At 34.2% G+C, this 12,890-nt stretch overlaps 1 protein-coding gene across 1 annotated transcript; it reads left to right on the top strand.

The window, feature by feature from the left end:
* The first annotated feature begins 2,287 nt into the window (after window positions 1-2,287).
* Window positions 2,288-4,966, top strand: LOC130986351 (homocysteine S-methyltransferase 1). Its single transcript, XM_057909744.1, has 7 exons — window positions 2,288-2,728; window positions 3,455-3,511; window positions 3,603-3,808; window positions 3,906-4,035; window positions 4,144-4,347; window positions 4,431-4,502; window positions 4,624-4,966. The coding sequence occupies exons 1-7, from the start codon at window positions 2,546-2,548 to the stop codon at window positions 4,771-4,773; spliced, it is 1,002 nt and encodes a 333-aa protein (XP_057765727.1). The 5' UTR covers window positions 2,288-2,545; the 3' UTR covers window positions 4,774-4,966.
* The last annotated feature ends 7,924 nt before the right edge of the window (window positions 4,967-12,890 follow it).

Consider the following 12,890-nt stretch of genomic DNA (forward strand, 5'->3'; position numbering starts at 1 on the left):
CATAATAATAATAATAATAATAATAATAATAATAATAATAATAATAATAATAATAATAATAATAATAATAATAATAATAATAATAATAATAAAGCCCAGCATCACCAAACGTACATGTACTTTGATACGTCACACTCCAACAACTATAATTTGATTTCAAGAAGTATATGTGCATCCCCTTCAAAAAAAAAAAGAAGTATATGTGCATCATACCTAACCCAACAACTATATATAGTTTGATTTCTGTAAATATTATTCTGACTGCCGGAATTGAGGAATTTGTATCTTGAATTTCACGCCATTTGACATTGTGAGTTAGCCGGGAAAAAACTGTGTGAGTTGGCAATTTCTAATTTTTTTTAGGGGATGCAATACTTATTAAATTTGTTTTTGCAAAGTCAAAGAAATATTTATATCTGATGCCTTCAAAGTTTAGTCAAGGTTCCAAATATGAGCATCTCCAACGATCGACTTAACACCAGATCGAGTCGTGCAATTAGAGCTGCCCGCGCTTTAGCAGACCACGGGAGCTCAAAGCGTCTTCCAAAATTGCAGGCGATTGTGAAGCTATTTGTTTATTTATTGTTAGTTTATTTTTTTGTGAATTTACTAAATGCAACTTTATTTTTATAGTGTCCTATATATTATAGAGAAGTTTACACTTATTTGATGTGGAATACAATACAAATATCAACTTTATGTAGCTTTTTTTTTTATAATGTATTGCATATTGTAGAGAAACAAACACTTTTTGATGTGGGATACAATACAAAATCAACTTAATGTAGCTTTTTGTTTTATAGCGCATTATACATTGTAGAAAAACATATACTTTTTGATGTGGAATACAATACAAAATCAAAAATTTCAATTCTTTAAATTTTTTATTTTTTTTAATTTTAAAATTCTAAACTTAATTTTTTATTTTAATTATTTTATTCTAAAAATTTAATATTAATAAAAAAAATCATTGTAAGGTTCAATATTTAATGTTTTTAAGACATTACATTTTTCACAATATTGATATTAACTACTTATATATAAATATACATTTATGTGAACAAATGTATATATTATACTACTTATTAACAGTAATAGTTATTATAAACAAATGTAATAATTGGGAGCGCGGGTCGAATTCACGCGAGTCAGGATTCCGAATCAAAAGCGCGGGTTTGGAGCACGGGTCAACCCGTCGCACGACTGTGCTACTGCCGCACCCAATAATTGGTGGTGGAAGAAATCATTTAAGCGATTTCATTTTTTTGCAGTTTTGATAACGTTGTTAGTGGAGATTAATGTATCGTATATTTCATTTCCTATTCTTAGTGTTAAATTCCTAACTTTGTGCTTCAGAAGACATCAGATAAAAATTGAAAGTCAGCAAAAATAATTAATTTTAGATAATATGATTATACAACGCAAATAATCTAATTAAGATATATAATTCGTCTAGGAATTTAATGCAATTATCTAATCAGGATACGAATAAGAAATTTAGATAAATAAGATTGAAAATAATTAAGGATATCACGTAAAATCTCAAATTAAAATGGAAAATGGGCCAAATGTGGTAAATGAATAAAGGAGGAAAAATAATTAAATTAAGTGTATAATTAGTTATTTAATTAAGTGAGTTAAAAAGTGGGGTGTGATAATTAATGATAAATGATAGTAATTTTAAATAAAGAACGAGGATAAAAGGGTACAAAAAGCAGAATAGAGTTTTAATTTGTGAACAAATTTTTAAGGGCAAGTAAGACTTTAAATTGTGGACGGATGAAGTAGTAATAGTTATTGATGAATAGAATAGCACCATAATGAATGCTCCAACATGGTGCATAATTGTATGAAGGTGTGAAACATTCTCTTTCGTATATCAAATCAAATATTTCCTCTGTTCACTTATTTTGAGATAATTTTTATTTTGGGTGTCCCACTTGTTTTGAGATATTTTTTTATTTGACAAAAATTTTATTATTATTTATTCACTTTTTTACTTTCACCTACACACAAAATACTATTATTTTAATAATTGTGTTAAAAGAAAAAAGTCTCAAGATAATCGAAGTGGAGGGATATCATAAATCTTACGACTCCATCCTAAATATTTGATAAATATTTAAAATTCTTGAATCTTGGTATACCGTATACAGATTAAAATTGACCGTATAAGAAAAGAAAGGAGTTGGTAAAAGAGAAATTGTTGACCAAGCTAATTGAAGGGGTGTAACTACCAAATACAGAAAGTAAGTCCAAATTGGTGCCAACTAAGAACGTGAAAGCACAAAATCGTCCACGTTCATCGCTCTCGACACGCAAACGCCAATCCATTTCTCTCTGTTTCTTTTTTCCCTTACAAACATAAAACCTTCGATAAAGTCTAGATTCACCAAACACGCGCATTCACAACACTCCACCATTTTCGCCCCACAAAAACTGCTACTTAACGTGCCCGTTTCATCTCCCAAATCCCCACATTCGGAGCTCCCATTTTCAGTTTTTTGGGTGATTGAGTTTATTATAGAGAGAGAGCGAAAGGGAGATGGGGAGAGAGAGGGAGGGAAATGTGAAAGAGGATGCATTGCAAGATTTGATAATGAAGGCGGGGGGCTGCGCCGTCGTGGATGGCGGCTTCGCCACCCAGTTGGAGAGGCACGGTGCCGCCATCAATGACCCTCTTTGGAGCGCCCTCTGCCTCATCAAGAACCCCGATTTAATTAAACGGGTATGCACACATTTATGAGAAAAATCATTACATTTTTGCCTCTGCGCCGTCTAGTTAATGTTTGTTTTTTGTTGTGAATTTGAAATGTGTGTGTATAGCTAAACATATGTTGATAGGATCTGCTGTCGGCATTGAATGGTCGTTTGTGACTCCAGCTGATGAAGATTTATTGTTCAGGTTATTGATCGCAGTATTTGTTCTCTGTTGCAATAATAAAATAAAAGTTTTTAAGATTAGTTGTTGTGACAGTGATGAGATTAAATTGCTATTATTAACAATCAATGCAAGCAAAATTTGGCCGAAAGCAGAGTTATGCCAAATTGTGATAAGCGATAACTTATGTCATTAGTTTCTGGTTTTAAGAATTTCGAAATGAATGTTATCCAATTAGTTGTGGCAAATCATGGTTTTTGTTATTGGCATTGCATGAACTCATTGTTGCTACGATGGATTTATGGAAAGAATAAGGAAAGAACTGAGCGAGTTTAATAAGACATCAAGATCTAACTTGTTAAATGGATAGTGCTACATTACCTTGAAATGCTTGATTATATGTTTATGCTCTTGATAGATAACATACAATGTTTCCGAGATTGATTGTGTATATAGACAACAATACAAGATGCAAGAAAATACTTTCTTATTTTACCATTGTTTCATAATAATTTGTGCTGCATTTAAAAGGTTATAAAAGAGTGATTTCCGATGATTTGCAATGATTTTCAGGTGCATCTCGAGTATCTGGAAGCCGGCGCTGATGTTATTGTAACTTCATCTTATCAGGTTTGCACCATTGCAGTCTCAGTGCTTCATATATATATTTATGCAAAGATTCATGCCGGTGATTTGATACTGAGAAATTCCAAATAAACAGGCCACTTTACCAGGATTTCAGTCGAGGGGATTGTCAATGGAAGAAGCAGAATCACTTCTTACAACAAGTGTAAGAATTGCAGTGGAGGCACGTGAAAAGTTTTGGACCTCGGCTAAGAGGAGAAGTGGGCATAACTACAACAGAGCTCTAGTTGCAGCTTCAATAGGAAGCTATGGTGCTTATCTCGCAGATGGCTCTGAATACAGGTTGATTATGGACTTCTCATCTACTCTGTTACAATAGCAGATGAAAGATAATGAGCATTGTTTATGTGATTGATTCGTGTATACTTGTTTCCTTCAGCGGGAAATATGGACCCGAAGTTAATTTGGAGAAACTGAAGGACTTCCATAGACGCCGTCTGCAAGTTCTTGTTGAAGCAGGTCCTGATTTGCTTGCTTTTGAGACAATTCCTAACAAGCTAGAGGCTCAGGTCTGCTTCTATCTAATCTTCTCATACTGTCTTTAACTTTAGTAGACGCATCAATTTTATTACAAAACCTTCTTTTTCAGACATATGACATATTACCATGATTGCCAGGCATGTGTTGAGTTGCTTGATGAAGAGAATGTTTCGATCCCATCTTGGATCTGTTTCAGCTCAGTTGATGGCGAGAATGCACCCTCAGGGGAGAGCTTTGAGGATTGCCTCAACGTGATCAACAAGAGCAGCCAAGTTAGTGCTGTTGGTATAAATTGTGCTCCTCCTCATTTTGTTCTGAGCCTTATCCAGAGATTCAAACTGGTAAGATTTCGAGTGAAATCCTAATCAAACTGAACTGAAAATACGCAGTTGTGGAAGATTGAACGTGATTTTTGTGTCCGCAGTGTACTGATAAGGCTATAGTTGTCTACCCCAACAGTGGTGAGATATGGGATGGCATTGCCAAAAGATGGCTGGTGAGTTGAATTATACTACATTATAATTATAATTTCCTAATATTTTGCCAAAATGTTTTAGTCCGAGTCTTGTATCATTGGAAAGCCATGTGAATTTGTTTCGTTGCACTTTTGTCAACAGCCATCGAAATGTTTTGACGATGACAAGTTTGAGCTGTTCACGACGCGATGGCGGGACGCCGGAGCGTCGTTGATCGGTGGGTGCTGCCGGACTTCGCCGGGTACAATTCGAGCAATTTCTAAAGTATTGAAGAAGGAGAGGAGCTTATGAGGCTATTAATTGTAACGTTACTGTGCTTCATGTTTGTTTATTTATTTATTCAGTAAGCTTACTTGTGCATCCGAAAATTCTTTGCTAGCTTGACCAATTTCACTCTACTAACAGACAAAAACAGAGGACAATAGTGAAAATGGAGATTTATTGATTTGACGGATTCAATGAAACTTGTTCAAAAGTTGTTGAATATCTTTTTACAGAATGTGTTGTATGATACGAGAATTAAACATAGAATTACGATTTAGGAGGGATAATATTATCTCTCCATATAATTTGATTTTTGTTCATTTTTGGGTTATCAAATGTGACTTTGATTTCAGATTTTTATTATTTAAAAAGGCGATTAAAATTGTGCACGACACTAGCGAACAAATAAAGTTTTATCATCATATGTAATCTAATTGAGTAGCTTTCCCAAACAAATATTTCTATTAGAGTATGTGACACTAGCAAACAAATAAAGTTTTATCATCATATGTAATCCAATTGAGGAGCTTTCCCAAACAAATATTAAATATTTCTATTAGCAAACAAATAAAGTTTTATCATCATATGTAATCCAATTGAGGAGCTTTCCCAAACAAATATTAAATATTTCTATTAGAGTATGTGAGTGATTTGGAGTCTTGGACTGTATGAACCACAACAGAGGAAATATGATTTGATCTCATTAAAATGAAATCCTTTTCCTTATATACCTTATCTTCTTGTTCAAGCCTTCAAGGCGATTTGGCTAACTTTTAACTTTATCTAAGTTTTGTTTACTCTAAAACCAATAAATATAAAAATATATATTATCGTAAGCATGATATGTTCCATTGGTTAAAATATCAATTTCTCCCCGGTCATACCCTGCTACCTACACTACAAGTTGATAACTTGCTATAGAAGGGTTGGGAGTTCGGGTAGTTCAAATTCGGTTGGGGAAGTGTAGTATTTATACCTACATAATCCATTTAAAGGCAAATAGGGAACCCAAAAATGCTTGCCTGAGATTACGCTAAAAAAAGTAAAAATAAATATATTAGGATCAAGCGGTTCATTCGGGACATTTTAATAATTTTTTATTGTAAATTTAAGTATATAGTAATAGTTAAAAAGTTAGGCCGGCTATATCGATTGCTGGCTGCTGCCCTCTATAATTGGAGCATTTTTATAAGTGCTCAAGGAAAGGAGGAGAGTTTGTATTCGATTCAATTCGGGTTCGAACTAAATTTTAACTTATGATCTATGTGGGTTCGGTTGATCCGGATCTAGCCTAAACAGCTAAACCTGTGTTTTAAGTGGGTCAAATTTAGGTTAGGGCCAGATCCGACCAACACGCACTATCAGCGCACATGTATGTAAGTAGTGATGTCAATTGGATTAGTCTTATTGAATTACGGGCTATTTGAATTGAGAATTTTCGAGCTATAAATTTTTGGGTAAATATCATGAAAACCCCCAAATTATATCCATTTTATCAAAAATACCCTGAAACTTTCGAAATGTTCTCTAAACCCTCAAACTATCAGGTTTTAATCAAACATATCCCGCATCTATTTTTCGGTTTCTAGAAACGTGATGTGGCTCGCCGGATGCCACAATGTAATTTATTTTCTATTTTTTTTAAATGACATGGAAAAAACGACTTCATTTCGTACCATATTCTATCGTGTTTATCCATAATTCTAGGTTATTAGCGTGAATTTCAAACACGAGAGTGGATTTTTTTAAATGATATTGTACGAAACGACGTCGTTTTTGTCATTGCATTTTTAAAAAATAGAATATAAATTACATTGTGGCATCCGGCAAGCCACATCACGTTTTTGGTGACCGAAAAATAGATGCGGGATATATTTGATAAAAACCTAATAGTTTGAGGGTCTAGAGAACATTTTGAAAGTTTCAGGGTATTTTTGATAAAGCTGGTATACTTCAGGGGTTTTCATGATATTTACCCTAAATTTTTCACCTTAATCCTAAAAAAATCAACTAATATATTTATCTTAATAATTCTATATCTATAACAAATAAATATACACATAAATAAATAACATTTCAACGTCGACTTACATAATAATTAATATGCAACTTTTTTAGGGATAGGGCTTGGACTATTTTTGGGTCAACTCTATCGGATTATTAATAGACTATTCGTTTACGGACCATTCGGGCTGAAATTTTATCAATCTGAATTTTTTTAACCATAATTCTCTTGAATTAATTGCTAAAAAACAAATAAACTTTTATCCAATTTATAATTTCAACTCAATTTAAAATATTATAATAAACTTTTATCCAATTTAAAATTTTAACTTTTATCCACCGGCAATAGATATATGTTTGTATGAACTTTGCTAAAACCCCACTTCTCCATCAATTCTAACAATGGAAACTAATATAAAGTCTAAGCATACGTTTTTAGGTAATTAAAAGCCTCACAAAGTGGCTAACAACGATCGATGCTAACGATTCGAGCAAAATGCAGATTGATCCATGTTATATCTCAATCAAAGGTAGGCATAGTCCAACCTAATTCATATGATATTTGTCACACGAAATCGAGAACAATAACATCATCATCATCATCATCATCATCATCATCATCATCATCATCATCATCATCATAATAATAATAATAATAATAATAATAATAATAATAATAATAATAATAATAATAATAATAATTGTCAGCATATCTTAAGAAATTCCTATATATTCCGAAAAATAAACATATGGTTTCCACGACAACAGTGATGAGCTGCCTCAGCGGTGAGCCTGCACTTTAACATGCATAGCCCCAAGAGATCCGGTCCCAGTCATGCCGATCGCGAGAGGGAGAGAAGAGATAAGCAGAGAGAGAAAAGAGAGAAGAGAGAGAAATCATAGAGATAGATAGGTAGAGAGGGAAGATATAGTTGTATTGAATCACAAGAGAGTGAAAAGGATAGAAGAGAGAGAGCTCACAGAGATAGATCGGTAGAGATGGAAGATATAGTTGTATTGAAAAATTAATGATAGGAGTAAAATTGTCTTCTTTTTTCAAAATTTGGTTAATTATTAATTTTTTTATGTTAATAGATATATATTTTTTTATTATATAAAATTTGATAGTTTTATATATTGAATCTAGATTTTTCTTTAAGTGTAGACTCTAGATTTATTGGCAACTGTATAATTCTATGTTGAGAGGTAAAAAAATATTAAGAGTGTCTAATTTGCAATCGATGAGAATGTTATTAAAATATTTCAAAAAAATAAAATAAAACTATAAACTGAATCAAAATTTATCTATTACTTGATAACTAGTACGTCAATTCGTGCAATGCACAATGAACACCGAAATTAAACGATATATTTAAATAAATAAATATTAATATTAAATAAAATTAAATATAAATAAATGCAAAATATATTGATAATTAGCATTATACATTATTAAGAGTATTACACGTAATAATAAATAAATACAATAAATACTTTCATATACAAACATAAATAATAAGCTGTAAAATTTTAACAAAGAGAGAGAAAATAAAATATTTTAATTTTTTCATAACTTATTAGTTTAAAATTTATTTTTGATGATTTTTATACTATATTAAATATTTTATCACGAACATAAATTTAGGATGCATATTGAATATTTCTTTATAAATTAAATTTGACGATGTTTAAAAAAGAATTAAAACGGTAAGAAAGAAAGATAGAAAAAAATTATAGGAGAAAAGAAAAAAAAAAGAAAAAGAGAGAGAGAGAGAAGGTGAGGGAAAAAACTCCTCCTCTTTTATATAAATGTTATAAATGGACCCTTAAAAACTATAATGGGCTTTGGTAAAGTGATGGGTCTAGTTGGGGTGATTCTATTCATAACCTCCATTTTACTCTTTATAGCTCTTTATTTAAAATAATAATTAAAAATAATTAAAAATTTACTATTTTATGCTATATTTCATAGCCCTCAAATTAAATTACATTTATAATAAATTGGGAAAAGGTACAGATGCACTCTTGTAGTGGTAGCCCCTATAGCGTATAGCTTCCCTTACTCAATGTGTGTGCAAATAGGCCCCCGAAGTCTTAAAAATCGATCAATTAGCCCATTTTGACTAGCCGGCGTTTTTCTTCCGTTAGTCAACCTTTTTTTCATTTTTTAATTAAAATGTGGGACCCACCTTTAATAAACAAACACATATAATTCATTTAATAAAAGGAAAAAAAAAGTTACTGAATTTGATACCACGCCGCTGCAACAACAGCGGCCGCCGGCGATACCATGCCACCGTCGCACGCTTCCCTCAGACCTCTGCCCGACTCTCTCTGCATACTCCGGCGGTGACACGGTCACAAGTCGCGCCCCCACATCTAACCCCGATACCCCAGACACCACATCTCCTCCCTAATATTTCGGCGACCGCAGCAGCAAGGCCGTCATTGCCGCACCCGATTCACGACGACTGCGCCGCCACCACGGCCCTGAAACCCCTCGCTGAGAATCCGACGACACCACGGCGGATCTCCCTCTCTCTTGAGCTCCGATGAAGTGGCAGCGAAAAGCCACCACTCCACCTCACATCTCTCACCACTCCTCCGTCCACCGACTAATTGTGGAGCCAATGCAGTCAATGACTAGCAAAACGAGCGGTTGGATGGTCTCCAAAGTTGAGCCTTGCATTATTGCATAATTGTAATCATTTCCTCCTATCCCTCCCATCAGAACCAACGACTTTTGGAAATACTTCTTCCCATCGGATGTGAGTGATAATGATTTTTCATTGCTTTGGAGAAATTTTACTCGCATTTGAAACTTTATACTGTAGATCCTGATTAGGAATGAATTTGTTCATACCTGAAATTGTGGCCAGAAATCGTGAAATTAACCCCTTGCGCAATGGAGATCGGAACAATAGCCTCCCCAAAACTCTACTACCGCTGAACCTAATGCAAAAGGTGGGCCCCACTATTTTAAATATAAAAAAATGTTGACTAACGGAGGAAACGTTGTTTGGTCAAAAGGGTGTAATTGAGCTATTTTTAATACTTCGGGGGCCTATTTGCACACACATTGAGTAAGATGAGCTATACGCTATAGGGGCTACCAGTACAAGGGTGCATCTGCACCTTTTCCCTAAGAAATTTAAGTAAATTTAAAAGAATAAACACGTAACACTCTCAACCTTAATCTGAAAAAATATTTCTAACCCCCTATAAACCCTACAAAGAATTGTATAACCCCAATTCAAAACTCTGCTCGATGGAGGATCTGCTGCTCGCTCCCATTCCTTCGTCGCCATCAACTTATCTCTCTCAAGTCTTGCGTCCAGATTTCATTGTGATATATATTTAGGTAGGTGGTAGGAGAGGAGTTTTGGTTTGAGAGAAGGCTTACTCTAGATTTTCTATCTCTGATATCTCTGAAGTACTTAGAATTCCATAAATTGGTGGTCTCTACAAACATTGACCTTCTCCGGCGTTGTGCGAGAGGCGGCCCCGTTGAGAAATACATTTTTGTATCAATATTTGCTATTGTGTGTTGTGCCTTATAAGGTAATCACTTATTTTGTGATCGACATAATGCAGTGGAAAATATGATAACATTAATCAAGAAATTATGCTTCATCCCACTTTGCAGTTAATTGAATTCAATAACTTCTTCTTTTTTTCGTCCTACTAAATCAAAAACTAAAAAGACAAAAACCTTAAAAATATTCTCCTATGTTATAACACATCATGCAGTTGAAGACCTACGTGGCAAAATGTAACACCCTAATCTAATTAAGGAGTTAAATAAAAATTTTAAATAAATATTTAATGCGAAAGTCTTTAAAAAATTTAAAATCAACTTTTAAAATAAAATTCTAATAAATAATTTAAGGAAAATAAATCCTTAAATAAAATAAACTTTTAAAACGATTTAAAAGAAATCAACTTTTTAATAATATATTCAAATACTACCTTTGATTTAAAATCGACAATCAACATCATGTCCCAAAGCGTGACATATAGATGTTATGAAAATATTTAACTATTAAGTAAAACTTTAAATACTTGAATCAACTATTTTCAAAATGACTTGAGGCGGCCATTCGACTTTCCACGCGTCTCCAGCTGCAATAACCTGAAATGTTAATAATGGGATGAGCATACAAAATATACTCAGTGTGGGATATCATGCAATAATTGTCCAAGATAATAACACAGTAAACACATACGGTCACTTCATATATATCCTCAATATTCGCACTGTGGCAACCCAAGGACTGTGAAGTCCTGGACCCTATTTACGAGCCCCTGGCGACATCCTCAAAATAAACCTCAGATCGCATTGTGACAATCCAAGGACTGTGAAGTCCTGGACCCTATTTACGGGCCCCTAGCGATATCCTCAAAATATACGTCATAACACATATGGTAAACACATATTATTAAAATGGACAAGAATTAACCACAGCATGTACTGAAATAAATCTCACACCTGAAAATTTAACTTGAACGTCAACTTCAACTTGAATGTTAACTTGAGTAATTCAATTAAAATTCATATCCTAGTCGCGCCGCACCTAGTCAGATAAATTCAAATAATAAAATGTAAGGGCCTAAATGTGCTTGGAAATAATTTAAAACTTGAGAAATTCTTTTATAAAATCATTAAAATCCTTAGTCCAAAATAAATAAAGATATTTTCTTTTAAATATTTAGCTTTATTAGATTTAAAAACTAAGCTCAAATTAAAATCTTATCTCAATCCAAAATTTAATTAAAAACTGAAGCCCAAAGATCTAGTTATATTAAAAGCAAACTTCAGCCCAGCCATAGAATTAAAGTTGAAACCCAAACTTAAAGCCCAATACCTTCCCTCTTCCTCTCTCTTGAAACACGCACAGCACCCTAATTCCTTACTTCTTCTTCTTCTTCTTCCCCCTTTCTCTCTCAACCCCTCGCCCCCTCTCTTTGAATCCGACGCCACCGCCACCTCCGGCGAATCCGCCGTCGTCGTATCATCTCTCGCCTCTAACCTCTCACCTCTCGGCCCTCCCTATCTCTCCTTCACAGAACACGCACACCAACACATGTCCAAACCCTTCTCCCTCTCTCTTCCTCCTCTCGCCTACACCGCCTACCACGCTCCGGCGGGCAGCCACGACGATTGCCGCCGTCACGCCTGCCGCCTCCTGCTCCCGCCCGGCGTCGCCCCTCATCTCCTCTCTCCCCTGTTTCCACGGCCGGACAGCGCCAGCGGTAGCGCTGCCGTGACAGCAGCGGCGCCGCCTGCGGCTTCGCCGACCACCATCATACAGCCGCCGCAACTCCTTATTTTTCTTCTCTTAGCTTACCCCCTGGTTCAGCCCCTCAATTCCCAATCTATAAAAAAAATGTTTTCTTTTCTGTAACATAGTCTTATTCTACTTCTTGCTTCTAAATTTGCTGTCAATTTCGATGAGTTTAAACAAATGAAATCGTTGAGGGCATCAGATTATGTATGGGCGTGTGTGTTTTGTTTAACAGAAGTTTGGTGTTTGATTTGAGAATAAAAATGATCTGTGAGAGGCATATTGTTGGGTTTCTGCATAAGCTATGAATGAGGTAGCTTGTGTGATGAAATAAAAGTTTATTGAAACAATGAAATTACGGATTAGTATTCTGTAGAGGAAATCAGGTTGATGTTCTGCAGAGGAAAACTGTGAGCTGAATGACGAGATATTTGCTGAGCAAATTTTCACAAATGAAATGGTTTATGCTGGAGAAAGAATTACATGGTGAATCACTTGATGAGACGTGGCTGAATTAGGAATAGGTGGCTGGAGTAAAACACTAACACGTAAACTCCCTCTTTAAAACATAATTTAATTATAAATGGGCGGGTAGGATCAAGTTGGGCATTTCAATTTATAAGGCCCAAAATTAAAACTATGAATATCTTTTATTCAAAAAATCCAACATATAGATCACTGATCAAATTAAATGTAAGGCCCAAAGTAATAAATTTATATAAATATTTATTTATAGTCTAAAATTGACTTAGATGCTTGAAAATATAAGACTGTATTTCTTAAGACATGATCTTCAAATTTATTTGTCTAACTAGGGGCGCAACTAGATAGTTCATAAGTTTGACGTATAATAAA

Source organism: Salvia miltiorrhiza, chromosome 5, assembly GCF_028751815.1.
Source record: "Salvia miltiorrhiza cultivar Shanhuang (shh) chromosome 5, IMPLAD_Smil_shh, whole genome shotgun sequence".
NCBI classification, from domain to species: Eukaryota; Viridiplantae; Streptophyta; class Magnoliopsida; order Lamiales; family Lamiaceae; genus Salvia; species Salvia miltiorrhiza.

What these genes read in the sequence shown, in the direction of transcription:
- LOC130986351 (XM_057909744.1), top strand. Translation starts at nt 2,546, where the DNA reads ATGGGGAGAGAGAGGGAGGGAAATGTGAAAGAGGATGCATTGCAAGAT. An exon ending in GCAGATGGCTCTGAATACAG is followed by an intron (nt 3,809 to 3,905) that starts GTTGATTATGGA and finishes TGTTTCCTTCAG; the next exon opens with CGGGAAATATGGACCCGAAG. An exon ending in TTATCCAGAGATTCAAACTG is followed by an intron (nt 4,348 to 4,430) that starts GTAAGATTTCGA and finishes TTGTGTCCGCAG; the next exon opens with TGTACTGATAAGGCTATAGT.